This window comes from Sturnira hondurensis, unplaced genomic scaffold (assembly GCF_014824575.4).
Source record: "Sturnira hondurensis isolate 20B ecotype Veracruz unplaced genomic scaffold, ASM1482457v3 Scaffold0013381, whole genome shotgun sequence".
NCBI lineage: Eukaryota > Metazoa > Chordata > Mammalia > Chiroptera > Phyllostomidae > Sturnira > Sturnira hondurensis.
Window position 1 is genome coordinate 155,905 of NW_028086012.1, and position 27,619 is coordinate 183,523.

Genomic DNA, 27,619 nt, shown 5'->3' on the forward strand with positions numbered 1-27,619 from the left:
TTTTAAGGACACAGAGACCAGCAGAATAGACCTAAGAGTCTACAGCATACTCCATTCAAAAGCAAATTCCTATTCAGAAAACTAAGTATGAAAAGAAAGACTTTAGAGGAAAAAACTAGAATTATGTTAATCTTGGAGGTAAAAATTTCCTAAACAAGACGCAAAACTACAAACCATTAAAACTGTAGGAAAGAAGATACCATAAATAAAGCTAAAAAACCCAAACAACAACCAGGCTATAGACTGGTGAGGAATATGTGTAATAGATATAACAAATGATTAGTATATAAGATATTTAATGAGTTCCTAAAAGTCAAGTAAAACAATAAAAGTGGCAGGCATTTCATAGAAGAAAAAAGCTAAGTGTCAAAAACATAAATTTTCATTATTTTTCTTTTTAGTAATACAGGTAATTATGTAAAAACACATTTTACACTAATCAAAATGGGCAAAAAATTTCAAGAGCGGTAACCCAAACTGACAAGCCAATGAAAGAAAGTTTTCATAAAGATTATAGGAATATCCAGTAAATTTAAAGATGGGCATAATTTTTACTCAGCAATTCTACTATACTGAAATATATACTCTACAGAAATTCCTACCTGAAAAAGAAGATATAAATAAGAATGCTTACTGTAGCATTGTTTATAATAGTAAAAAGAATGAAAACAACCTAAATTCAACTGAATGGGCAAATGTGTAGAATATTCATCATACAACTCAAGTTAATGGGCAGGTACAAGATATCAAATAAATAAAATTGAGAAATAAAGTACAGATATTTATTTGAGAGGAGTCTGTTGGAAGAAAGATTATTTTCAACTAGTTAGATTGTTAGAATCTAGATATGCACAAATAAAACTAAGGGAATTTTTTTCCAAAAATTGACTAGATATCCTGAAAGCCAGTGAGATAGTCTTTCAATCTGTAAACAGAGCATATTTCTGAATTTATTAAAGTCATTTAAATTTCATTAAGGTTTTATAATATACCCTATAATTCTCATGTACCTTTTATTGTTTAAAGATTTTATTTATTTTTAGAGAGAGGGGAAGGGAGGAAGAAATAGAGGGAGAAAAACATCAATGTGTGGTTGCCTTTCATGCGCTCCCTCCTGGGGACCGGGCTTGCAACCCAGGCATGTGCCCTGACTAGCAACTGAACCAACCAACTTTGCTTCACAGTCTGCCCTCAATCCACTGAGCCACACCTCTCATGTATCTTTCAATAATAGATTAGTAATTTTTTTTGCTGTTGGAAATGTATCCTTTCATTTTTGTTAAATATTTTATTTATTTTTAGAGAAAGGGGAAGGGAGAGAGGGAGAGAAACATCAATGCGTGGTTGCCTCTCACATGGCCCCCACTGGGGAGCAGGCTTGCAAACCAGGCATGTGCCCTGGGAATCGAACTAGCAACCCTGGAAATCGAACTAGCAACCCTCTGGTTCACAGCTTGTGCTCAACCCACTGAGCTACAAGCAGTCAGGGCTATCCTTTCATTTTTTTGTCACTAACTGTTGCACATTTGTTTTTCAAACTAAGTTTATGCTTTTCATTGATAGCACTGTTAGGATAATAGACAAAGGACAGGCTTGGAAATAAAATAGATTTTAATCCTAGGTTTAGCACTTACTAATTTTTCTGAATTTCTATTTGTTCATCTGGAAAATTAGAAGAATACCTACTACTCATAGCATTAAGGAAGAGATTCAATGTAAGGTACCTACTTATGCCCAGAAGATGATATCTCAATAGAGATCCTTATTTTTGAAGAACTGTCTACTCATGTCCTTTGTTTATTGATCTACTTAAGTTTTAAATCTTTTAAAATTGTTGTTCAAATATAGTTGTCCCCTAACCCCCATGGATCTACTTGTTTTTTTAAATAACTTAAAAAATATTTATTTATCTTTAGACAGAGGGGAAGGGAGGGAGAAAGAGATGGAGAGAAATGTCAATGTGTAGTTGCCTCTCGTGCACCCCTTACTGGGGACCTGGCCCACAACCCAGGCATGTGCCCTGACTGGGAATCGAACTGGCAACCCTTTGGTTTGCAGGCTGCCACCCAATCCACTGAGCTATACCAGCCAGGGCTTCAGTCTTAATTCTAGGCAAAATAATTTTGTCAATGTAAACTTCTTAAAGGAGTTACATGAGAGAATGATACACAAAGGAAATTAAGATTCTTAAGTTTGCTTTCCACTCTGAAAAGTGAACCTAAAAGTTTCTGTTAGGACACAGCTAAAATAACAGATGTGAAGAAGAAAATAAATATTTACTACAGTTAAAATAACTAGGAATACATGTATCAAAGTAAGTCTAGGTCCAAATTCAATAGTATAAAACAAAGCAGTAATTAATGTTGGATCCTGGCAAAAACATAACAATTATACTTTAAACACTGAACATACTTTTCCTGAGAGTTTACATGGTATGGCTATTATTTGCCTCAATTTTATTTTTAAGGATTTTGTTCAAACAGAGAGAGGAAGGGAGGGGGGTGGGGGGAAACATCAATGTGCGGTTGCCTCTCGCATGCTCCCAACTAGGGACCTGGCCTGCAACCCAGACACATGCCCTGACTGGGAAATAAACTGGTGCTCAATACAATGATCCACACCAGCTGGGGCCTCTGGCTCAATTTTATAGTTTACTTCCATGACTCTGAAGGTTTAAGAAGAGCAATTAAGAGCACTTGTTCATTACACAATGCCTTTTTATGGAAATCATTAGTGAGCACTTTTGAGGTGACATTACACATCTTTGCATTTTATATTACTGCCTAGCAAAATATTAATGACAAAGTAACCAGAGATACTGAAAAACTGTTTAAGTTTTTAAAAATATAAAGTATCACATATTTACTAAAGTATTTAAAACATGAATGTGCCACTTACAAAACAAGGTGAGTACCATATAACTAGCATTCAGATCAAGAACCAAATATTGCCAGTATCCTAGAAGCATTTCCCTAGCTCCTTCTCAACTCTGACTTCCTCTCTCCTCTAAAAGTAACCAAAATCCTGGCTTCTGTGGTAATCACTTCCTTTTCTCTACAGATTTACAACATAAGTACAGATCCCTAAACACCAGTTTAGTTTTCCTAGTTCTTGAACTTTATATAACGGGTAACACAGCATGTATTCTTCTTGAGACTGTTGTTACAGATTGTTTCTAAATCATGTGTATTAATTAAATGTAACTAGTTTCTTCATTTGCATTGCTCTAACACTTTGTGGAAGAAATGTACAACTTATCCATTCTAATGCCAGTGGATGTTTGTGTTGGTACTTTGGTTACTAGAATAACGTGATGAACATTCTTAGAGTTTTTTTGACGCACATACACATACAAGTTTCTCTAGCAGAAAAGACTATATGAAGGAGAACTGCTGTGCCATCATGATGATGGATGTGTATCTCTTAACTTTTCTGGGTGACGCCAAACACTTCTGAAGTGGTTTTAACAAGTGACCCTCTCACAAGCAGCATGTAAGAATCACTGTTGTGCCATAGTTTCAATAATTGTTAGCATTGTCAGACTTTTAGAATTTCTGGTGGGTGTGTAGTGATGCCACATTAAAAAAAACTTTGGGATGTAATTTACATGCAATAAAATGCATCTTAAATGTGAAGTTCAATGATTTTGACAAACGTAAACATTTGTGCTAATACCATTCCAATTGAGACAAAACATTCACAACACCCCAGAAAGTACTTCCTTGCCCCAATGTAATCAGTTCCTCCCACCTACAGCTGCTCCACACAACCACTTAATCTGATTCCCTTTAGAACAGATTAACTGGTTCCAGAAGTTCACATAAATGGAATTATACTGTACATACCATTTTATGTCTGACTTCTTTTGAACATTTTAGCTAAGATTCATTCATATCATTGTATAAGTTAGTGGTAAGTTCTTTTTTAAAAAAAAAAAAGTTTGTTGACTCCAAAGAGAGAAACATCTTTGTTACAAACATTAATTGGCTGCCTCCTGCATGTGCCCCAATAGGGGACTGAACCCTCAATCTAAGTATGTACTCCAACCAGGAATTGAACCATTAGCTTTTTTGGTGTATGGGAAGATGTTCCCACCAACCAAGCCACACTAGCCAGGTGGTAGTTAGTTCTTTTTAATTGCTGGTTAGTATTTCTTGTATGAATGGAGAAACATCAATTTGTTTCTCCATTCACCTGTCTTGTTGGACAGTAGGGTTGCTTCCAGTCTCTGGTTATTACGAACATGTACACATACATGCACAAATCTTGGTATTGACCTATTCTTCATTTCTTTGGGGGAAAGACTTAGGAACAAAACTGGTGGGTCACATGGCAAGAGAATGTTTAATTCTAAAATATGCCAAACATATTTTCAAAGTGGTTGTGCAATTTTTCATTACTATAATTTCCAGGTGCTCCACTTAATGTTACCAGTTTTTTAAAATTTAGCTGCCAATCTAGTGATTGTGGAGTGACATCTCACTATGGTCCTTACTGGCATTTCCCAATGACCAATGATTAGTATCTTCTCAAGTGCTTATTGGCCATTCACATATTCTCTTTTGTGAAGGTGTCTACTTTTGACTACTTTAAAAAATTGTCTGAGTTATTAATTTTTCATATATTCTGGGTACAAGTTTTTTGTCCCCATATGTTTTGCAAAATACTTTCTCCTGAGTAACACGCCTTTTCATCTTCTTAAGTGTTCTTAGGAGAGGGTTTTCATTTAGAGGAGTTTCCCAATACACATGCAGAAATCTGCCTACTCCAAGGACATGAACATTTTTCCTGTTAGAAATTTCCCAGTGTTAGCTTTTATGTTTTGGACTGTGGTCATATTTTGAATTACTTTTTGAGTATGGTGTAAAATAGGGGTTAATGTTTATTTTTTTCATATAAGTATCCAGTTTTTTTAGATCATTTGAGATTTTTTCCCCCATTGAATCATGTTGGCTCCTTGGTCAAATATGAATCAAACCAGGAGTTGGTCTATTTCTCTAGCTATCCTAAGTGCCTCTCGGCCTTTTGGCTAAGACTAAGGGTTGTATCTGTAGCCATCTCTACCCCACTTTCACACCTCTTTTTAGAACTGTAGCTTTAAAGCATGTCTTTTTTTCTTTTTAAATCCTCACCTAAAGGAATTTTTTTCACTGCTTTTAAAAATTTTTTTAAAGATTTTATTTATTCATCTTTAGAGGGGAAGGGAAGGAGAGAGGGAGAGAAACATCAACACATGGTTGCCTCTTGTGCATCCCCTGCCGGGAACTGGCCTGCAACCCAGGCATGTGCCCTGACTGGGAACTGAACTGCGATTCTTTGGTTTGCAGGCCCGCACTCAATCCACTGAGCCATGCCAGCCAGGGCTTTCATTGCTTTTTTTTAAAAAAAATTTTTATTCATCTTTAGAGGGGAAGGGAAGGAGTGAAATACCAGTGTATGGTTGCCTTTCGTGTGTCCCCTGCTGGGAACTGGCCTGCAACCCAGGCATGTGCCCTGACTGGGAATCAAACCACGATCGTGTGATTCACAGGCCCGTGCTCAGTCCACTGAGCTACACCAGCCAGGGCTTCATTGCTTTTAGAGACAGGGGGGAAGGGAGAGAAACACTGATTGGTTGCCTCCCATACGCACCCAGACTGGGGAACTAACCCATAACCTGTCAGTTACAGGATGACACTCTGACCAGGTCACAATGGCCAAGGCTAAAGCTTGTCTTGAAATCAGGTAGTATAAATCCTCCAACTGTTTTTCAAGATGGCTTTGGCTATTCTAGGTTCTTTGCATCTCCATACTGATCTTAAGAATCAGGTTATCAATTTCTATTTTTAAAAAGCTTTATAAAATGTTGAGATTGTGTTGATCTATAGATCAGTTTGGAGTGACTGGACAGCTTCAATCTTCTGGTCCACAAACATGGTATTTCTGTTATTTTTTAACATTTTTTCAGGAATGCTTTAGAGCTTTCAATGTAGAAGTCTTGCGCATGTCTCTTTAAATCTATTTTTGTCATATTATTGCAAATGGTATGCATACTTTTCCAGTTTCCCAATTATTGACTGCTGGTATTTATTTCTTGTTATATTTCTAACACGATTTTTTGTTTATGTAACTAATATTTGGTGACCTTGCTAAATTCATCTATTAATTCTAATAGGATTTTTTGGGGGGGCAGATTCCTTAGGACTTTATATGCAGGCAATTACGTCTTCTGTAAAAAGAGGCCCTCCTTTCACAACACTAGGTCGTTACTTCTCCCAGTCACTGCACCGGCCTGGCCCTCTAGCACAACACGGACTGGAAGCAGTGAGAACAACTATCGGTGCCTTGTTCTTGATCTTTAGGCAAAGGCTTGAAATCTTTTCACCATTTACTATGATGATGCTTGTATATTTTTCTAGGTGCTTTGATCAGGTTCATCAAGTTTTCCTTTTAATTGCTACTTTGTTGTAAATTTTTGTCATGAGAATATTAAAATGTGTCAAATGATCTTTCCGTTGAGAGGATTTTATTCGTATTTTTTCCTCAGGTATCAGTATCAAAGGTATACCAGCCTTAAAAAATTGAATTAAAAAGCCTTCCTTCTTCTGGTTCTAAATTTGTGAAAGATTGGTATTATTTTTCTTAAATGTCAGATAAGATTCATCAGTGAAATAATTTGGGATGGGTTTTTTAGAAAAAATTATGAATTCAATTTCTTTAATAGATAAAAGGCTATTCAGATCCTGAGAAAATTTTTATAAAGTTGTGTTTGTTATCAAATTGGTATGAAGTTGTGCATAACATTTTATTAACCTTTCAATTTTGAAGAATCTTTAGTGACGCCCCCTTCATTCATTCCTGATTCTCATAATCTGTTCTTTTCTATTTTTCTTCATTAGTATAAATAGGAATGTATTAATTTTATTAATATTTCTAAAAGAACCATCTTTTGGCCTCATTCATTTTTTATACTCTGTTTTCTATTTAAATTTTGCTCTGATCTTTATTATTTCTTACCTTCTACTTACTTTGGGTTTAATGTGTTCTTTTTCTAGCTGAAGACAAAAGCTTTGTGTGGTAGCCAGCCCCCAAAATGGTCCCTAGCAAGTCATCTTGTGAGATTTGCACCTTTTCCCAAGTCTCTTCTACACTAAATGTATCTGATCTGTGTAACCAACAGGATATTATAAAAATGGCAGAATGTAACTTTCACTGCTAGGCCTTAATGCCATTACAACTTTTCTTTTGCTTGGTCAGGATTACTCCAGAGAAAGCCAGTTACAACATTATGAAGATACAACCAGCCCTGTCGAGAAGTCCAGAGGCAAGAAATTAGGCCTCCAGTGCAACTGTTACCAAGTGAGTTTTACAGATGTCAAACAAGATTTCATTATCCACTTAAATACTGATTAAGTGCCCACTAGACAGGGACTCCTTCATGGGCTAGAATTTAGAGAGGAATCAGACATAACTTCTGCCTTGTAAGAATAGATCCTGTGTTAAGGTTAAAGAGTAACCAGAAAGAGTGCATTTCATTCCTTCCCCAAACTCCAGTATAACTACAGTGAGGAATTAAAAAAATAAAAGACACAAATCTAGAAGGACGGAAGAAAACAGGAAGTGTGCCAATACCTTAGAAGATGAAAAGCAAGTGAACAAGTTGTAACTGACACAGCAGATCCAAAAGAAAAAAAAAAAAGAAAGAAATTCAAAGCCAGCTATCTCGGGAATTAGAAACAACTGCATTTACACTATGGAATCCTTAAAAGGCAGTATTAGGTGCCTGTGAAATGGTGATAGAAGGATGGGTGGCAGAGAAAAACTGAGAAAAAGGTGAAGTCCTGGATCCCTTGTCTAGCTGCGTATCACTGAACAACTGCCTCTTCCTCATCCCTGTGTAAGTCTGGAGGTTTATTCTCTGATAAAAGTAAAAGGCTGATTGGAAAGAGGGTATCAGGTTCAACTGAGGGCAAACAACTGTACCAAAAACAATGGATTAAATAACTGAAACTATTAAATACAGACAGACATTCCCTAAGCCAGAATCCCCAACTTGGCCTCCAGAAGGCAGGCAATCAGATTGTTACCCTCAGGCAGGTGTTTGGAAGACTCATGCTTGGGTAACTTGATTAGCCTTGAAGAGAGACCTAAGGCTCTAACACTGTAGGTTCCCTAACAGCAGCTGACTGAAATCACCCAGTGCAGTTCAATGTCAACAGGCCCCACCAATGAATCAAAGTTTCTAACCAGTATTTACATTCCCACTGAATCACAAGTAAATAGTCAGGTATACTACATATTTGATGAAAACCTCAAAAATGGAAGACAGATTTATACAAAAGAAATGGGGGGGGGCATAAGCATGTGCAGGAAAAAGAAACACCAAAATAAACTATTCTCAGAGCTAAGAGAAGATACTACATTTATAAAACAAAAATAGTATGCTATATTAGAACACTCAGATAATTTTTAAAAATCTTAGAAATTAAAACAGCAGAAAAAAAGTGAACATTTTCCACAAAGTAAAGCAAAACAAGGGAAACAATAAGACAGTAAGTGTATGACAATGGACAGACACTTAAAATGGGTGATTTCTCATATGTAAATTGAACCTCACTAAAGCTATTTAAAAATGGAGCACACTGCTTTCAAAGTTATGAAGGAAAATTATTTCCAACATAAATACCCAGCTAAAGTATCATCTAGGTTTGTTGATATATTTTTCCAATGTGTCAACACCCCCCCCCCCAATTAAACCCTTACCTACTGTGTCCTCATTTCTCATGAAACTTATGAATGTTGAAAAAAGACGCGGGAAAGAGGAGGTTAATTTGGGAGAAAGATAAAATTCCCCAGGGAATTTGGGGAATCATACAGTGAAGTATGGTTCCAAGAAGACACTGTGCATCAAATATGCAGGGTGTGCCGTGCTCGACCAGACTGAAACATGGTGAATCAAGAAGCAGATCTGATGAAGACTGCCACTGAGATTCCTGCAGCTATCATACTGGTTTTCTGATGTGAGCATAGAATGCCTAGCCTGATACAGATATCTATCTGTACTTGGCCCTGCTTGATCTCACGTTGATAAAGTTCCTGCCATGTCTGCCTGAAATCAGACTCTAATTTCACTCTAAAGAAGTGTTCTCATTTAATCTACTTCTGAGAAGACTAATAGGAATATTATAAAAATAAAACTATTTCTTAATCTTCAGAGACCTTACCCTTGAACTAAAGACAAACATATGAAGCAAGCAACACTAACAATGATTAATAAATTACTTACCAAAAATCTCTTTTCCTTACAAAGAACTTTTGACTCAGCCAGAATAATTACTAAAATTTACAACCATTTATATTTTCTGACTACTTTGTATTAAAAGCAAAACACACAGTGAATATGTTCATAAAAAGCTACTTTTTACTGAAAAGCACAAAAAAGTAAATAAAAAATAAAATAACATTCTCAAATTTGTCTGCCAGAAATGTTGTTTCTTAAGGGATATTGTAAAAAGCTGTGACTATTGAGAGCATAAGCTCTGGAGTCAGAAAAGCTGACCTCTATCTTTTAAATATAAACTATATAATCTTGAGCCTCAAATGTAAACTATTAATAGGGTATTAGTATAAATATAAAATATAAACTATGTGAGAGGGAGAGAGAGAGAAAGTCACTTTAGAGAAAGTTTAGAGATTTTCACACTCTACATGTCAGTTGGGGGTCTCATCTAACTTATACAACCCTGATGGAGTTTATACGAGATAATTCATGTAAAAACCCCTTAGCACTCTATCTGGTATGGTAACAGGTAAATATAAATAACTCCTTAAGGAAAGTACAACTAATAAATACCAGATTCATTGTGATGCTCTTAAAATGTGTGAAAGCTGAAAATGAGTTTGGCCTAAAAAGAGGTTAAACTAAGAATAAATTCCACATTTCATTGAATCTGAGATGCCAATGAAAGTAGGGTTTATCAATATTTTATGTAACTTAAAAAAGAAACCTGCCAATTAAACTGTGACAATTAAACCATCGACAATGAGACACCTCCCAATTTCAGAGATGAAATGCGAAAAAATTTTGAGTCTTAAATTGGTAAAATCAAGTAAGTTTAACTTCAATAGGTAGTTGAGAGTTAGGATATTAAGTACCATGAAAATAATCATTTTGCAGACAAGATTAAGTCACACAATTAGAATTAAACTGCTCTCCTTCTTAGAGTACTTCCATGCTTATCTCCACCAATTCCACTCAGCTCCTATCTGTCACTTCTTCAAAGAAATGTTCCTGAGACTGGACCAGACCCCTCTGTTATACGCTCCCATTGCACTCAGTACTTCTTTGTAGGAGAAAGAAGTGCAATGCTCCCATTGCACTCACCACTTCTTTGCAGTGCTCATTTTATTACAGAATACCAGTCTTCTCCAGTAGACTTCACTAAGGAGGGCTATTTTAAAATCAGTCAATAGACCAAGTGCAAGGGTTGCAAAACCAGTATCACACAAAAACAAAAAAGGAAATGTAAGCAATTAAGGTAGTCAGGGCAGTATTTGCACTCATTTTTCAGAGCGGCACTGCATATTACTACAATTAAAAAATTAACCCACTTAAAATTTTAGGTTTTATTTTCATTTCATTAAGGTATCATATAGGTCTTTAAAAATACTATCAATCTTCTGATTTCTCTGCTTCACACTGGCACAATAACTTACCTATAGACTTTACACAAATAAACATCCTGTCAAATTTTCTTGAAATACATACTCTTGCAGGTCTATCTCTTCTCCCTGCCCCAACCAACCCACTGCCATTCCTCTTCCTTCTTTCTACCTAAAGGGAACTACTATCTTGAAATTGGTATGTATTGGTCTCATCTAGGTTTTGTTCATTTTATTGCATTTGTATATACCCAGTATATACTTCTGCTCTATTTTAAACTATTGCATAAATAACATATTCTTTTGCTATATGCTCTGCCCCTAACTTTGTTTTCAATATTGATACATGCAGATCTGGCTCATTCACTTAACTGTTACAGTATATATTATTATATAATAATATATAACAATTTATGTAATCATTCAGGCTGTTTTCTCATCCTGCTTGCTATTAATAGGAATTAGACTGCTTCCAATGTTCTGCTATTACAAATAGTACCTCAGGCACATATAACAGACACATCTATGATATACTGGACTGTAAGACACACATAATCTCATTTTTAATCCCTGGTTAAAAGGGATTAAAAAAGGATTTTATTTATTTATATTTAGAGAGAGAAGGAAGGGAGAAAGAGAGGGAGAGAAACATTGATGTGATAGAGAAACATCGATTGGCTGCCTCTTGTACGCACCCTGATGGAGAACCGAGCCTACAACCCAATCATGTGCCTTGACCAGGGAATTGAACCTGTGACCTTTCACTTTGTGGGACAATGCTCAACCCACTGAGCCATACTAGTCAGGGCTCTAATTTCATCTTCACTTCATCTTTTCTAGATATTAAAAACTGCTCTCCAAAGTATATCAAATCATACTTGTACCAGCAGTACATGAGAGTTCCTTTTATTTTATCCTCACCAACATTTGACATAAGACTTGAATTTTTACAAATCTGATGGGTGTGAAATGGCAACGTATTGATTTCATTCGCATTTTCCTGATTACTAGTGAATCTGACAATTTGACTTTCATGTGTTTACTGGGCATCGGGGTTTCTTCTTTTGGGAAGTGCTTTTCTACTGATCTGTACTTATGAAAATATTCTCCTAGCCTTTTAACCTGTGTCATTTATAACATACAAGTTTTCAATTTTAATGTAGCCAAGTTTATCAGTATCTTATTTTATGACTTATAATTTTGTATTTTTTTCAATGTTATAGATTTTTATTTTCCTAAAAGAACTTCAAATTTCTGCTTTTCAAATTTAGAATTTATATGTAATCCACCTAGAAAGAAATATGGGGTATGATGTGAGATGAGTCAAATTATTTTTTTCATACAGTTAACAACTGTATAAATACCATTAATTAAATATTCTGCTCTTTTGTTAAGGATTTGAAATACCACCCTAACATTTACCAAGTTTCCATATACACACATGGTTGAAGTTTTAGGCTCTGTATTCTGCTTCATTAATCTGTCTGTCCCTTCACTTAAAAGCAGTATGCTATAATTATTATAGTTTTAAAGTAGGGCAATTCCTCCCTCTTTATTCTCTTTACAAATTATACTGGCATTTAATATAATCCTGATCATATTTTTCACAAGTAAAATATAACAGATTCTCACAAATGTTTTAAATATCACCAAGGACAGATGAATAGGGATACATTGGTAACACATTGATCAGTTTACCTTAAACTGGTTACAAGTGTGAAAAATTATACTGGTTTTTCTCGGTCATTAATTTTTTCATATAAATCTTCATACTATCAATAAATCCTTATTGAGATTTTACTTAAAATTGCATTTCCAGATTAATTTTGAGAGAACTAACATCAAATTGAGTCTTCTCAGTAAGCCTAATATATTTCATTTAGTATTTCTCTTATGTCTTTTAATATTTTGCATTTTGCAGACCTCTCAGAAATCTTTTATTTCTGTGTACCTCCTTTTCAATAAAAATTCTTGCTCTCATCATACTTGTTAGAGCTCAGCTAAGATATCACTTACTTCTACAAACATTTTTCTAATTTTCCAAGCTCTTCTGGATATGCTCCTCCTCCATGTTCTTGGTTTTATTTATTCTTTACTTAATATGACCAAGAGTGTGCTAGGCATGGAGGGTACACACACTGGTGAATTAGATTAGCTTCATGAAGCTTTCGTTCTAATAGGAGACACAGAACAATAAAACTTGTCATTCAGGGTGACACATGCTATGACAGGGCAAGTACACTGTGCTATGGGAATACATAAGAGAAATACCTAACTCAGACTTGGGGGGTGAAGGGTGTCAAAAACTGCTTCTCAAGGAAGTAACATGTAGACTGAAACCTGTAAGAAGAACAGAAGTTAGCAAACACAATAGTGACTAAATATCACAGCACTGACATCCTTGTCTTAACTCTTGATTTTGCTGGAAAAGCTCCCACTGCTTGCTTGAATGTTTCCTCCCTTGGCTCCCTGGACACCACTTTTTGGCTCTCAGACTGACTGCAACAATCATCAACTGCTCACTGGTCCTTTGTCCTTCCTTAAATGCTAGTATTCCCCATGGCACTATCCTTCTCATTTGTGCTTTTAGTCTAAACACTATCCTAAAGAAGTTTTTCCATTTCTGTAGTCCAAGTATAGATTTATACATGGAGGAGTTCCAAAATTTTATTTTTAGCTCCTGTCACTACAGATTTTCATACCTGCATTTCTAACCACATACTAAATTTCTCTACCCAGATATCTCAAAGAATCCTCAAGCTTTAGATTTATTAACATTTGGTCTATTTGTATACATGGTGCACACGGCCAACTAACCAGCAACAGCAGATCCACCTCCCATATTCAGTTGATAGCATAACCATTCATGCTGGGTATGAATCTGTCACTGCTCTGAATGTATGTTGGCGACTATGTCCTTCTTAGAAGCTAGGTCATAACACAGCACAGTTCCTGAGCCTGAGATCTGGGAACACGAAGGCTATTTCAAAGATTGAATCATCACAGAATTTTGCAGGTAAGGTATGCTTTAAAAAATTTTTTTTGAAATATCAGTTTGGCTAGACTACTAGTTGCCAGTTATTCAAACACTAATCTAGGTACTGCTGTGAAGATATATTTTAGATGTAATTAAAGTCCATAGTCTGTTGACATTAAGATTATTCTGGATAATATAGGTGGGCCTCATTCAGTCAGCTAAAAGGCCTTAAAAACAGGCTTGAGGCTTCTCCAAGAGAGAGAAAAGAAATTTTACCTACAGACAGCAGCATCAGCTCATTCCTGTGAGTTTCAGCTTGCCCTTCCTGACAGCTTGCCCTAAGGATTTCAGACTTGCCCAGCTAGCCCCTACAACCGTGTAAGCCAAATCTCTCTCTCTATACATATCTCCTACAGGGTACGTTTCTGTGGTTAAACCTAATAAACCAGGTGTGAGGTTTATTTCCAATAATCATTCCTTAAAAAATCTAGTAAACCCTCTGGTCTATTCCATTCCAATCAGTTCCATGTGCTAGTAACTACACCCAAAGTTTTTTCCTGGACATGGTTCTTAAACCTCTTTTTTTAAAAAAAACTTAATCCTTGTTAATATATTCCTTCCTCTCCATCCCGCATTAGACCATCACCATCTCTTACCTGAACTAGTGATTGAAAAAGCCTCCTAACTGGCTTCTCAGATTAGTTTTTTCTCCTCTATCTATTCTCCACACTGCTGCCAGAGGTCTCTTTCTGGAAAACAAATATGATCATGTCACTATCCTTCTTAAATACCTTTGAAGTCTTCCTACCTACAGGATAGAGATAAATTTGTTTACTATTTCATTAATTTCTATTTTTAACTCTTATTTCCTCTTATTTTTCTTTGCATTTAGTTTTCTGTTATTTTTCTAACTTGTTAAGATGAATGGGTCACTGATGCTTTTCGTCTTTTCTAATAGGATTATGGTTTTAAATTCTCTCTAAGCATTGCTTTAGCTAATCATACCAATATGTACATTTTTATTACCCTTAAGTTCAACATATTAAAATTTTTCATTGTGATATCTTCTACCAATGGGTTATTTAGAGATTACTTATTAATAATATCCAAAGCTGGACTTTAAGTTCCAGTGGGAAAATAGCACCAATTTATTTAATTTTCCCACTTTCCTCAATACATAGCCACAAAAAGAATGTTAATAAAAAGAAGAAAACCCTGTATCTTCAGGGAACCTACACAACAATAAAACCTGAAAACGCCAAATTATAAGTATATAGTACCAAGTACTTGGGACTATTAGAACCTATGCAAGGGAGAGGGACAGACACAAAATGAAAGGAGCCTTGTGGGGGAAGAGTAAATTTTCACTCCCAGAAAGAGAGGGTGCTATCCTAAGTGGGAACTGCAATGTTTAGAACTGAGACTGAGTGGGGAAATCTCAGAAGGAAGTAGAGAAAGGAGATGCAGAAAGTGTCATGAGAGTGAGTGGAGGGTGATTTAGAATTGAAAGATCTGATAGGACTACCTTTCCAAAGCGAAGGCATACACTTTTCTTTTGTAATTTCAAACTTACAGGAAAGTTAAAGGAACAGTACATAGAACTCCTGTATAACCATCACAAATTCTCTAATTGTTAACATATGAGCAGGCACTTTAAAAGGCAGGAGCTGAATTAGCAGAAGCTAATGAGGACCTGGTGGAACTTATGACAGGTAGTTCACATCTTTTAAACATGTATATTACTGAAAGGCAAAGGAGATGTGGTTCTACGTTGAAGAAAGAACCCATCAGAACAACAGGACAGAGTCTTGAGCAGGAAACCTGGAAAACTGCCTTGCTCCTCATGTCCCATCCCACCTCTCCCTCCCACTTCAGTCTCTTCTAATAAGTGGTTTAGAAAAACTAGTAAGATTTAAATATGAATAACAAAAAAAGTGATAACCATGCAAAGATACCATAAAAAGTCAGCATAACATCCCTGATGAAGAAAACATCACAAATTAGATGAAAATTGTAACACTGAGGACTTCCGGCCAAGATGGAGGCATAGGTGGGAACACTGTGCCTCCTCACACAACCAAGTTTAAAGACAACAAAGCTTTAGTAACAAACACGCAACCAAGACACAGAAAATTGAACTATATGGAAGTCCAACAACAACAAACCATTCATCCAGACTGGTAAGAGGGGCGGAGCCAGTGGCTGGTGGAGCAGGGTCACGAAGGAAAACTCGGCGGGACCGACCCAGGTGGGGGCGGCAGTTGGTGGATCCCAGGCGTGGGGTTGCGATGGGCGGATGCAGCGATGGCGCAAGGCGTCAGACTGACTGCGGTCACACATTCACATACAGATAAACCAGGCAAAGGAGCGAGCAGTGAGACAGACCGTGCAGGCCCCAGTGGCGGGAAGCAGCAGACGGGGGCGGCCATTACCCCTCTCTGACCCCGCCCCCACATATAGCATCACAACCCAGCGACTGAGTTGCCCCGCCCTGGTGAACACCTAGGGCTCTGCCCCTCATACGTAACAGGCGCGACCGATCAAAACATTTTGGCTCAAGAACTCAAAGCCCCAGAGCCAATAACTCTAAGCGACCAACCCATTAGATGCACAGTTCAAAATAGTGATGACCAGGATGCTCACAGAACTGGTTGATTTTAGTCACAAATTAGAGGAACATATGGAGGCTAAACTAAGTGAAATGAAGGGTAATGCACAGGAAACCAATAGTGATGGAAAGGAAACTGGGACTCAAATCAAGGGAGTGGACCAGAAGGAAGAAAAAAATGACCAAACAGAAAAGTATGAAGAAACAAGAATTTTAAAAAAGGAGGAGAGGCTTAGGAACCTCCAGGACACCTTTAAACGTTCCAACATCTGAATTGTAGGGGTACCAGAAGGGGAAAAGAAACAGCCACGAGTGGAAAACTTATTTGAACAAATGATTAAGGAGAATTTCTCCAATCTGGCAAAGGAAATAGACTTCCAGGAAATCCAGGAAGCTCAGAGAGTGCCAAAGAAGTTGGACCCAAGAAAGAACACACCAAGGCACATCATCATTACATTAGCCAAGATTAAAATGGAGGAGAGAATCCTAGAAGCAGCAAGAGATAAGGGGACAGTCACCTACAAAGGAGTACCCGTCAGACTGAAAGCGGATTTCTCAAAAGAGACCTTACAGGCAAGAAGGGGCTGGAAAGAAGTATTCCAAGTCATGAAATCCAAAGACCTACAGCCAAGATTGCTCTACCCAGCAAAGCTTTCATTTAGAATGGAAGGGCAGATAAAGTACTTCTCAGATAAGGTCAAATTCAAGGAGTTCATCATCACCAAGCCCTTATTATATGAAATGTTAAAGGGACTTACCTAAGAAAAAGAAGATAAGAAATATAACAGTGAAAGGACAGCAAACTCCCAGTTATTAACAACCACACCTAAAACTAAAGCAAACTAAGTGGACAGCTAGATCAGGAGCAGAACCATAGAAATGGAGATCACATGGAGGGTTAGCAACAGGGGAGTGGGAGGAGGACAGAGGCGGGAAGAAGGTACAGAGACTAAGTAGCATAGACAGTAGGTAGAAAATAGACAGGGGGAGGTCAAGAATAGTATGGGAAATATAGAATCTAAAGAAATTGTGACACATGGACATGAACTAAAGGCGGGGAATGGGGGGAGTGGGTGTGCAGGGTGGAGGGGAATGAAGGGAGGAAATGGGACAACGATAATGGCATAATTAACAAAACATATCAAAAAGAAAAAAAAGAAAGATGAGTATTACTTGAAGTTATAAGTATAAAGGTAACCCATTGATGGGGAAAAGAAAACCTTCCTAACACCAAAACTATCAATTAAAAGGCACAAAACAGACCACTTAAAAAACCATATATTATAGAAGATATAAAATGACACAAAGATGAAACATGGATGTTATTCCTGTCTATCTGGCACAACTGGTCCATTCACTAACAGGAAGCTTTGGACTGACCCACAAAGTAAAACTACTCTATGCTGTGGCCAAGATGTATTTGTAATTTAGAAAATATAATACATTTAAAGGGAATTAAAAATAAATGGATAGGTAAGATTCACAAAGACATGGATTGTCATCCTTTATTTGAATAAGGTAAATAGACTTTGGCTCAAAATTATTTTAAAAAAGTCATTTTACCATTGTAAAAGATACAACTCATAATGAAGAACACAGGTATGTGTGTGTTCCCAAGAACATAGCAGCAACATTAAAAAAGGAGAAATGATAGGAGATAAAAGGAGAAATACACAGAAACAGGGTAATAATAAGAAATTTAAATTTATTTCTACCAGTCTGAGAAAACAAGTAAATAAAATAAATAAGGAAATAAATTATCTGAACGTAATCAAATGGCAGTGCGGATGGATATTAATTTAACACTATCAAATAATTGAATATACCACATTTTGAAAGATTATTGAGCTTTTGTAAAAACTGACCAAATATTAGGCTACAAAAATATCAACAAATGCTAAAAGTAGAAATATAAAACATTCTCTGATTAAACAACACAACAGAATGAGAAATTTATAACAAAATCAGAAACAAAGAGATCTCCAATCTCAAAAATTAGAAAGTCTCACAAACAACATTGGGTAATAGGGGAAACACAAATAAAATTTGTGCTGTTTCTACAAAACATAACAAAATTACTACATATTAGAAGCTTTGGAATACAGCTAAAACAGTGATGAGAAGAAAATTCAGTTTTAAATACTTTTATCAATAAGAAAAAATGAAAGTAAATGATTTATTAATATAGCTCCAAAAGTTAGAAAAACAACTAAATTAAGTAAAGAAAAGTAGCGGGGGTCGGGGGGGAGTTAAAAGCAGAAATTAAGAAGGTAAAAAACAGAAAGCAAGGGAAGCAAAAAAAAATTCCAAGATCTCTTTTGCTGAGGGCAGGGAAGAGGGTAAGTCATCTGACTAAACTACCTCTCTTAATCAAGAGCAAAAATTAAAAGGACAAAGCAAAACATACAAGGTAAGAAATTAGGGTAAACCATAGAAAGAGACAAAATTTTAAAATATAAGATACTACTTTATAAAACTCCATACAAATAAATATAGCTAAAATAATTTTCTAGTAAGATATAACCTGCCAAAACTGAACCCAGAGAGCCTAAACAGACTTTCACAAAATAAATAAAGTTTTAAAAGAACTACCTACCTCTAAACAAAATACATAGGTCCCAATAGTTTACAGGGAAATTCTACCAAATCTTAAAAGAACTGATAATTCCAATACTACTTAAAAACTGTTGTACATTTAAAAAAACAGAAAACTTTAAAATTTTTAATAAAATGTAACATTAATACCAAAATGTGAAAAAGGCTGCCCCAAAAGAGATTGCAGATCAGATTCATATTTCTTTTGTATTTTAATTAAAAGTACTAATAGAATCTAGCATCACATTAAACTCCAGAAACATTACTTTAGTTCAATATTTGTTATAAAAAGAGAAGTATCATATCATTAGCTCCATAAGTATTAATTTATGGAGAAAATTCAACATCCATTTCTGACTAAAAGTACTTAATAGGAAGCAATAGATGCTCTTATGCATATATGTATACATAATAGGTATACATTATACTTAATGAGGAAATACTGGAAGCATTCTTTCTAAAGTTAGAAATAAAAAGAAGGTGACCATTAACCCCTAATGTTTAACATTGTCATGATTGGACAATATAACCTGTTAAGAGGTATAAAAATCCAAATGAAGAGGTAAATCTACCACTATCTGTAGGTGAAGTGATTATGACTAGATACTCCAAGAAAATCACTTAAAAGGCTACTCTAATCAATAATGGAATTCAGTGAGCCAGAAAGAAATGTTAGTATATAGAAATCAAAAGCCTTCATGTATATAAACAATAACGAGTTAGACCTATAAATGCATTTAGCAGCAAAAATAAGGGAGAAAATATCCAGAAATGTATAAATTTTACATGAAGAATAATTTAAAACATTCCTAAGGAAATAAAAGTAATCTTGAACGAATGGAATGGTATAGTATTTTGACAGAAAGATTCAGTATTTTAAAGATACCAGTTTGTCTTAACTTAATTTATTAATATTAGATCTCAATAAAACTAACAGCCTATTCTGCCACACCCACTGGATCTAAACAAGGTGTTTCTAACACTTATGTGGTAAAATAAGTAAGAATGGTCTAGAAAAACCTAAAACAAAAAATGAGACTAGTTCTATTGGATAATAAAAGTCAACAAAGAAACTACTGATCACTTTTAAGTGTGTGTGTGTGTTTGTGCCTCACACACATACACACAGGGATAAATTTCTATGCGGCAAAAACAAGACCGTATCAAAGGCTTTTAAAAGACAAATAACAACCAACGGATACTGTATGTAATTCACATCACAGAAAAAGGGCTAACCTCTTAGAAAGCACTGTTAGTAAATGAGAAGACCAAACATCCAACAGAAAAAAAAATGGGCAAAGGATATAAACAGTTAACAGGAAAAAAAGGTGGCCCTTTATATATTGTGAAAAGATGGTCAAATGGAAAACAAAAGCACATAGTGAAACTAATTCTTGCAAATCTGACCAACAAAAATAACAGGCTGACACCTATAGAGGCAAAGGCATAAGGAAATAGGTAGCCTCAATCACTGATGTAAAATAAGTATTTATAACCTTGGTGGAGGGCAATCTGGCAATAGCAATCAAAATTGCTATTTTGATGGATGCCCCGTGACCCATCAATTTCACTCCTTAGAATTTATCTTAAAGAAATATCTACATATATTTGAAATGATGTTCTGAAATGGGATACACTTAAAAACTGCCCTAGCATATCTAAAGGAGACTTTTGACATACCCCCCCCACCAATGACACATCTCCACAATGGCAGATGCAGCTGAGAATAATGAGCAAACTATGTACGTATTAGAAAGATCCAGGGATCCTTGGAGTAATGGCTGATTCCAGGAACAGGGTAAGAAAAATAAGATGAGCCTGGAATATCCTGCTGTGCCAGAAAGCAAGAAAGCTATCAAAGACTAATGAATTATCAATAGGACATTGTGATTTTTCCACATAAGAATTCCATCTAAGGCAAAAAGGTGTAACAGAATTAGAAAAAATACCAGTTGATAATCCCTAGTGAAATAAGTGATTCAGGTAACAATGATCAATGAATGGAATATTAGAAATTGAAAGGCTGACTGTGAAATTTTAATGGAGAGATCAGGCCTATTGATCTCTGAACATGCTAATCAATCTTAGTATCATTAAAAAATGGGGCCATTAAATTCTGTGTGCCTAATATGATAAAAATATGAAGCACTTATAAAGTCCTTTGATCTAGAATAGGACAAAGCCTCTAGGGCCGACTTTCATTTTCAGGAAATATAAGGGATAGAGGAACAAAGTAATGATACCACAAGAAAACAAAAATAAACCCAGGTTTTTGGATATTCTACAGGACAACCGACAAGAAGCCAATGGCATTTTTTAAAAAAGACAAGAAAGGAAAAACCAAACAAAATAAAACTAGAGGGAAGGAAATGGGACTACTACATTAAAAAAAGGCATTATAGCCAAATGTAAGGTATGAATCTTGTCTAGACACTGATTAAAACCAACGAACTATAAAAAGATATTTGAAACAATCAGGGAAATGTGGTTACAGACAGGGTAGTATAGGCTACAAATAAATGATTATTTTCAATTTTCTTATATATGGTAGGGGCATTCTGACTGAGGGAGAAAACACCCATATTTTTAGACGTATGTACTGAATTAGTAGGGACAAGATAACATTCTGGGATTTGACTTTAAACTACTACAGTAGAGGAAGAAATGGAGAGAGTTTGAGTAAAGACAGAAAAATACTGACAATTTGGATAATGGCTATATAGGTGGCAGTTTATCATACTATTCTCTCTACTTTTACTCAAGCTCAAAAATCTAAGAGAACACCTAAAAATGGATAAAATTACTCCACATCATGCATCAGCAGTAGGCATAATGCTAGGGGTCATAATGACCAAAAGACTTCTCTTCCCATAAAACATGTATTTTATAATGAAATAATGACATGGTTAAAAGAGCAAAAGTGAGTTATAACAGAAGATTGCTCCGCTAACCATGTCAAAGCTTTTTTATTTCCTTTCGTAGCAAACCAGGACAAGTTCTGTACAAAGGCTTTCTAAATGAAATGTATTATAAATATAAGGGTTTTCCAGTTTGTCTTAATATACGTCCAAATACTACTTCAAGACACCAGTACATATAATCAAACATAAAATGCACACATACATATTACACACAAATAAGCCATATAGAAATAAACTATTTAATACAGAATTTGGTTTTAGTTCCCTTACCATCAATATTAAGCATCATTTTCCACATGGCAGGCCGAACAGATTGATGGAATCCAAACCATACTTCCCTGCCCCCTCCCAGAGGGTGGTCATATCCTTCTGGAGCTGAGAAAAAGGAACGGCCCACAGGTGTATATCTACAAAAAACAAGATAGCATGTTCAATCCTTCCTTCCTGTGTAAGTATTTAACTCTGCAGAACAGGTGACTCTACAGCACATAACCTATCCTATCATAATGATGCTTGTCATTATGAATAGATGAAACTAAACAGTTTCCAATTTGTGAAAGCAAAAAAGCAGCCATTCTAAATGAAAAAAAAAAAAGTCAGCATCCTTCACTGAAATTCTCTATTATTACAACTAATGTTAGTTAGAATAAGAATAAATTTTATTTAAAATATTTTCTTAAAAATAGACTTAAAAAGTTAACAGTTCCAATCTTAGAAAATGCTATAATAAATAATCATTGATCAAAAAGCTATTTCTATAAATGTGTTTGTAAGGCATAACTCTTTTCTTTAAAAAGACACAGCTTATCTGATCCTGTATATATATGCACAGATACACACATACACATGAGGTGCTAGTGTGATTAAAACAACAGCCATTTTAACACAATTTGACACTACCGTATTAACAATGAAATTACCTTTAAAACAAGGGGATTTAACTATAAGAATATATCTAAAAACATACCAGTTACTCAAGATTTATAGCTCCTAGGAGAAAGGGATAGGCATTTCTCTAAAAGGTATCCATTAGAATAGCTAAACTAGCTGTGGCTGGTGTGGCTCAGTGGATGGAGTGCTGGCCTGTCAACCAAAGGGTCGCCGCTTCAATTCCCAGTCTGGGTACATGCCTGGTTTGCGGGGCCATGCCCCTGAGAGAGGGTGCAGGGTGCAGGAGAGGCAACCACACATTGATGTTTCTCTCCTTTCCCTGCTCTCTCTCTCTCCAAAAAAAAGCAAGCTAAACTACACTATCTTTTGGACCATAAGACGCACCTAGGTAGGAAAAAAATTTTGAAGCAAAAAAAATGTGGTAAAATATTTAATAACATAAATGACATAATATTTCACCAATGTAAATGTAAACAGAACTCAACAGCAGCATTAACAACCATTATTCCTCCCAAATTTGGCAGGGGGTGAGGGTGGGAGCTGGGGAACAATAAGTGCATCTTATAGTCCGAAAAATACAGTAATAAGGAGTATTTACTGTCAAAAGTCAGGATTTTCTGCAACTTACATCTGTCAATGAACTTGTATGCATGCTATTCTTCAACTGAAATAATAGAAACATACAACATCTGAAAGTTAACCAAAGGAGGCCTGGCACAACTCTTGGGAGGAAAGCATTCACATTTAAAATCTAAAGATAAAAACTAAGCCAAAGGACCCACTTCATGGAGGGCAGATGTCGTAGCACCACATCAACGGCATGGACAGGATTCGTGCTGATTGGCTTGTCTAATTCCAGTGGCTCAGGCAAGGTCCGTCCTGTCAGTACTTCATGTAATAGGTGCCAACTCACCCGGGAGACAAACTTGATTGACACCTTGAAAGGTCGATCTTTTCCACCTTCCCCAGGTAAAGTTACATCTAAATCTACCTGTTGATGGGAAAAGACTTATCTGATAAAAGTTGAAAAAGACAAATACAATTATTTTTAAGTTTAACTTATAAAAATATTTAAGAGAAAACAAGGCAAGTATAATTTAAAAACCCAATCTAAATGTTAAATCAATAGAGTAAAATTTAAATGACAGTTATGTATGCCAAAATTATTTGTCACTGCAAAATACTGGAAACTATCTAAATGCCCAAACATTTGTGTAGCTATAAAAAAATAATGAGGAAAATGTCTTGGAATTGTTATGGAATGACTTCCAAGCTAAACTGTTAAGTGGGAAAAAAGCAAAGTACAGATTACTTTACAAAATAGTATGTCATCTTTTATGTGAGAAAGAAGGGGGAAATGGAATAATCTTTATGTATCTGCTTATTTATGTAAAAAGAAAACAGAGGGTGCATAAACCAGAAACAAAGAAATTGGTTACTCTGAAAGGATGGGAAGAAACAAACTGGAAGAAATAAAAGAGGAATTAACAATTCAGAGTGTATTTTTCATTATAGTTTTGACTTTTGAAAGCATGTTAAAGTTCTATATATTAAAAATTAAAAATCAACAAGGCTGGTGGAAAAAAACTAAAACTGAATATAAACAAAATCGAATGAAACCAAATGCATTTCAAATGAATAATATACCACACCAAAAGAAGAAAAATAAAGAAAACACTAATCCAAGTAACTCTTTTCTTATATAGGTTTTATTTATTTAGTTTTAGAAAGATGAGAGGGAGAAAGAGAGGGAGAGAAACATCAATGAGTGAGAGAAATATTGATTGGCTGCCTCTTGCAGGCCCCCAGCTGGGTATTTGGCCTGCAACCCAGGCATATGCCCTGACTGGGAATCAAACCAGCAACCTTTTGGTTTGCAGGCCAGGATTCAATCCACTGAGCCACACCAGCCAGGGCCAATCCAAGTAACTCTTGAACATAGTATACTGACTCTACTCTCACTTGGGAGTTTGGAAGAGGGGTGAGTAGGAAAGAATGGCCTACAAAATAAAACTCTGAACTCTTATTACTAAGTTTGTTTTCTGCAATGGTATGGTATAGTAATTCAGATACTGTTTTATATGTACTGTAGGATTGAACACATAAGTAAAAGTGGTGATGTTTTGGGGAGCTAGGGGATTAAAGAAGATTCAAATATTTGTTTATTTTTAAATATTTTTATTTATTTATTTTTAGAGAGGGGAGGGGAGGGAGAGAAACATCTATGTGTGACTGTCTCTCGAATGCCCCTTACTGGGGACCTGGCCCACAACCAGGCATGTGCCCTAGACTGGGAATCAAACTAGTGACCCTTTGATTCAGAGGCTGGCGCTCAATCCACTGAGCCACATCAGCTAGGGCAGAAGATTCAAATATTTAATGTGAAGAATTAAGGAAGAATCCTGTGAGGATAGACTAGAACTGGAAGAACCAATTTGAAGTCATGATTTTCAAAATACAACAGACTGTATGTTATATACAAATAGTGGTACTTGCAGGATACCTAAGTTAGGTTTACTGTATGCTATGTAGTGTCTGTTACTGTCTGTTAGTTGTATCTAAGTATGTATGTGTATATGTATGTATTCCTACCTCTGTCCACTGAAAGGGCCTGGAAGCACATATACCCCAGTAGCAATGAGCACATGTAGTAAACCAGAGTTTGGTTTCTAAACTGTGTTCTCCAACTAAAAAAAACCACTCTTCCTTTGAGAAATGGCAGTTGCAGGACTTATGCAGGGAAAAAAAATAAGATGAGCCTGGAACAACTCGTGCCATCAAGTAAAGAAGTACTCAAAGGGGAAAAAAAAGATGTGTATCATGTCAAAAGGACATAGGAACCAATTTGAGCAGTCAAATTAAATAGAATAAATACACAGGAGAAGAAAATCCTCTTCCTTACTGTAGAATATCACCTAGTAAATATAGAAGGAATGAGATAATTAGGAAATCATCATTACTATACAGAAATAATTCTTCCAAGCAAGAATCATCAATTATTTTAAAAGTCTATTAAAAAAGACAGAAAACTGTACTTGAACAACAATTAAAATAAAAAAGATAAAACTAAAAAGTCTATTTGTGAAACAAGATTCTTACAAGTACCAACCATATCAAAATTAAAAACTTCTGTGCATCAAAAGCAACAAAGTGAAAAGAAATATTTGCAAATCACATATCTGATAATACATAAAGAATTCTTAAAACTCAACAATAACAACAAAGCTCAATTAAAAAATGGGCAAAACACTTGAATACACATTTCTCCAAAAAAATAAACAAATGTCCCATAAGCACAAAAAAAGATGCTTAACATCATTAGTAATTAGGAAAATTCAATTCAAAACCACAATCAGGTATCACCTTATGCACATTATGATGGCTACTATCAACAATAAAAAAACAACAAGTGTTGACAAAGTGTAGAGAATTTGGAGACTTTGTGTACTGTTGGTGGAAATATAAAATGGTACAGTTGTTATGAAAAGCAGTATAGTGATTTCTCAAAACATTAAAAATAGAATTACTACTTATGTGATCCAGGAATTCCACTTTTGGGTATGTGCACAACAAAACTGAAAGCAGGGGCTAGAACATGTATTGCTACAACCATGTTTACAGCAGCATTATTTGCAATTGCCCAGAGGTATCCATCAATGGATGGACAAACAAGAAAATGTGTGTAAACATACACACACACAGAAATGTTATTCAGCCTAAAAAAAGCAGAAAAATCCCTGCACATGTGACAACAAAGATGAACCTTGAGGACATTGTGCTAAGTGAAATAAGCCAGTCACAAATATATATATGTATGTATGTATAATTCCACTTGTATGAGGTAATGGGACAGAAAGTAGAATGGTTGCCAGGGAGAGTTAATGTTGAATGGGTACAGAGTTTCAGTTTTACAGGATGAAGAGTTATGGAGATGGATGGGTGGTGATGGTTGCATATGTATTTAATGTCACAGAACTATACTTAAAAAATGACTCAGATGGCCCTGACCCATGTGGCTCATTTGATTGGCCATTGTCCCACAAAGCTAAAGGTCACTGGTTCGATTCCCAGTTAGGGTACATGCCTTGGTTGGGGGGGGCGGCACCTGCGAGGTGTAACCAACTGATGTTTCCCTCAACCAACTGGTATTTCTCTCCCTCTCTTTCTCCCTTCCTTTCCCTCTCTCTAAAAATAAGTAAATACAATCTTTTAAAAAAGACTAAAAAGAAAAATATTTAGGACATTAAAAAGTGTTAAGAGCTTTTTTTTCTTTAAATGGCTTGAATGTAAATTTTATGTTGTGTATTTTATCACAATTTCTAAAAAAGTTATCTCCCCACAAGAGCAAGAAGAAAAAAAGAGTAACTTGACAGGAGAAACCTGGCAGATACTAACTGAACCAAGTGATCAAAGTTAACATCACCATTAATGGAAGATACATATCATGTGCTTCTTGATATGATGCATCGATAAGGAAAGAACACATGTAATATTTCAGCCAAAAATGCTTAACCAGTATGTAATAAAGAGGAAGCATCGGATAAACTCAGTCTGAGGGACAGTCTGAAAAAATAACTTGCCTGCCATCTTCAAACACGTTAATAGAAAAAGAAAAGAAAAGAAAAGAAAAGAAAAGAAAAGAAAAGAAAAGAAAAGAAAAGAAAAGAAAAGAAAGAAAGACTGGGGAACTTGTTCCAGAACAAAGACAACTAGAAAGACATAATACGTAAATAAAAACATAAACCAGGACTTGATTCTGTACTAAAGGGAAAAATATGCTAAAGGACATAATTGGAACAAATGACAAAATTAGAATATGGGTTATTGATTAGATAAAAGTACCATATATCACTGTAAAACTTAGTGAAGTTGATAACTGTACTATGGTTTTTATATCTGTTCGTAGGGAATACACATTAAAAAGCATAATACATGCAACCTACTCTTAAGTGGTCCAGAAAAAATAAGTATATATATGTATAGGTA

General features: G+C 35.5%; 1 protein-coding gene across 6 annotated transcripts in view; it reads right to left on the minus strand.

The window, feature by feature from the left end:
* The window catches only part of AGO3 (argonaute RISC catalytic component 3), a 104,104-nt gene that overhangs the window by 39,386 nt on the left and 37,099 nt on the right, over positions 1-27,619 (minus strand). Inside the window, exons 4-5 of one of the 6 annotated variants that reach the window (XM_037061434.1) lie at positions 23,416-23,624; positions 22,013-22,149 (exon numbers count right to left, since the gene is read on the minus strand). In XM_037061434.1, the coding sequence (XP_036917329.1) occupies positions 22,013-22,149; positions 23,416-23,624 (346 nt within the window). Of the gene's footprint in view, positions 1-12,912; positions 13,043-14,274; positions 14,362-22,012; positions 22,150-23,415; positions 23,626-27,619 lie in introns of those variants that run through there. The other 5 variants (XM_037061435.1, XM_037061437.1, XM_037061436.1 and 2 more) reach the window with 5 other exon arrangements.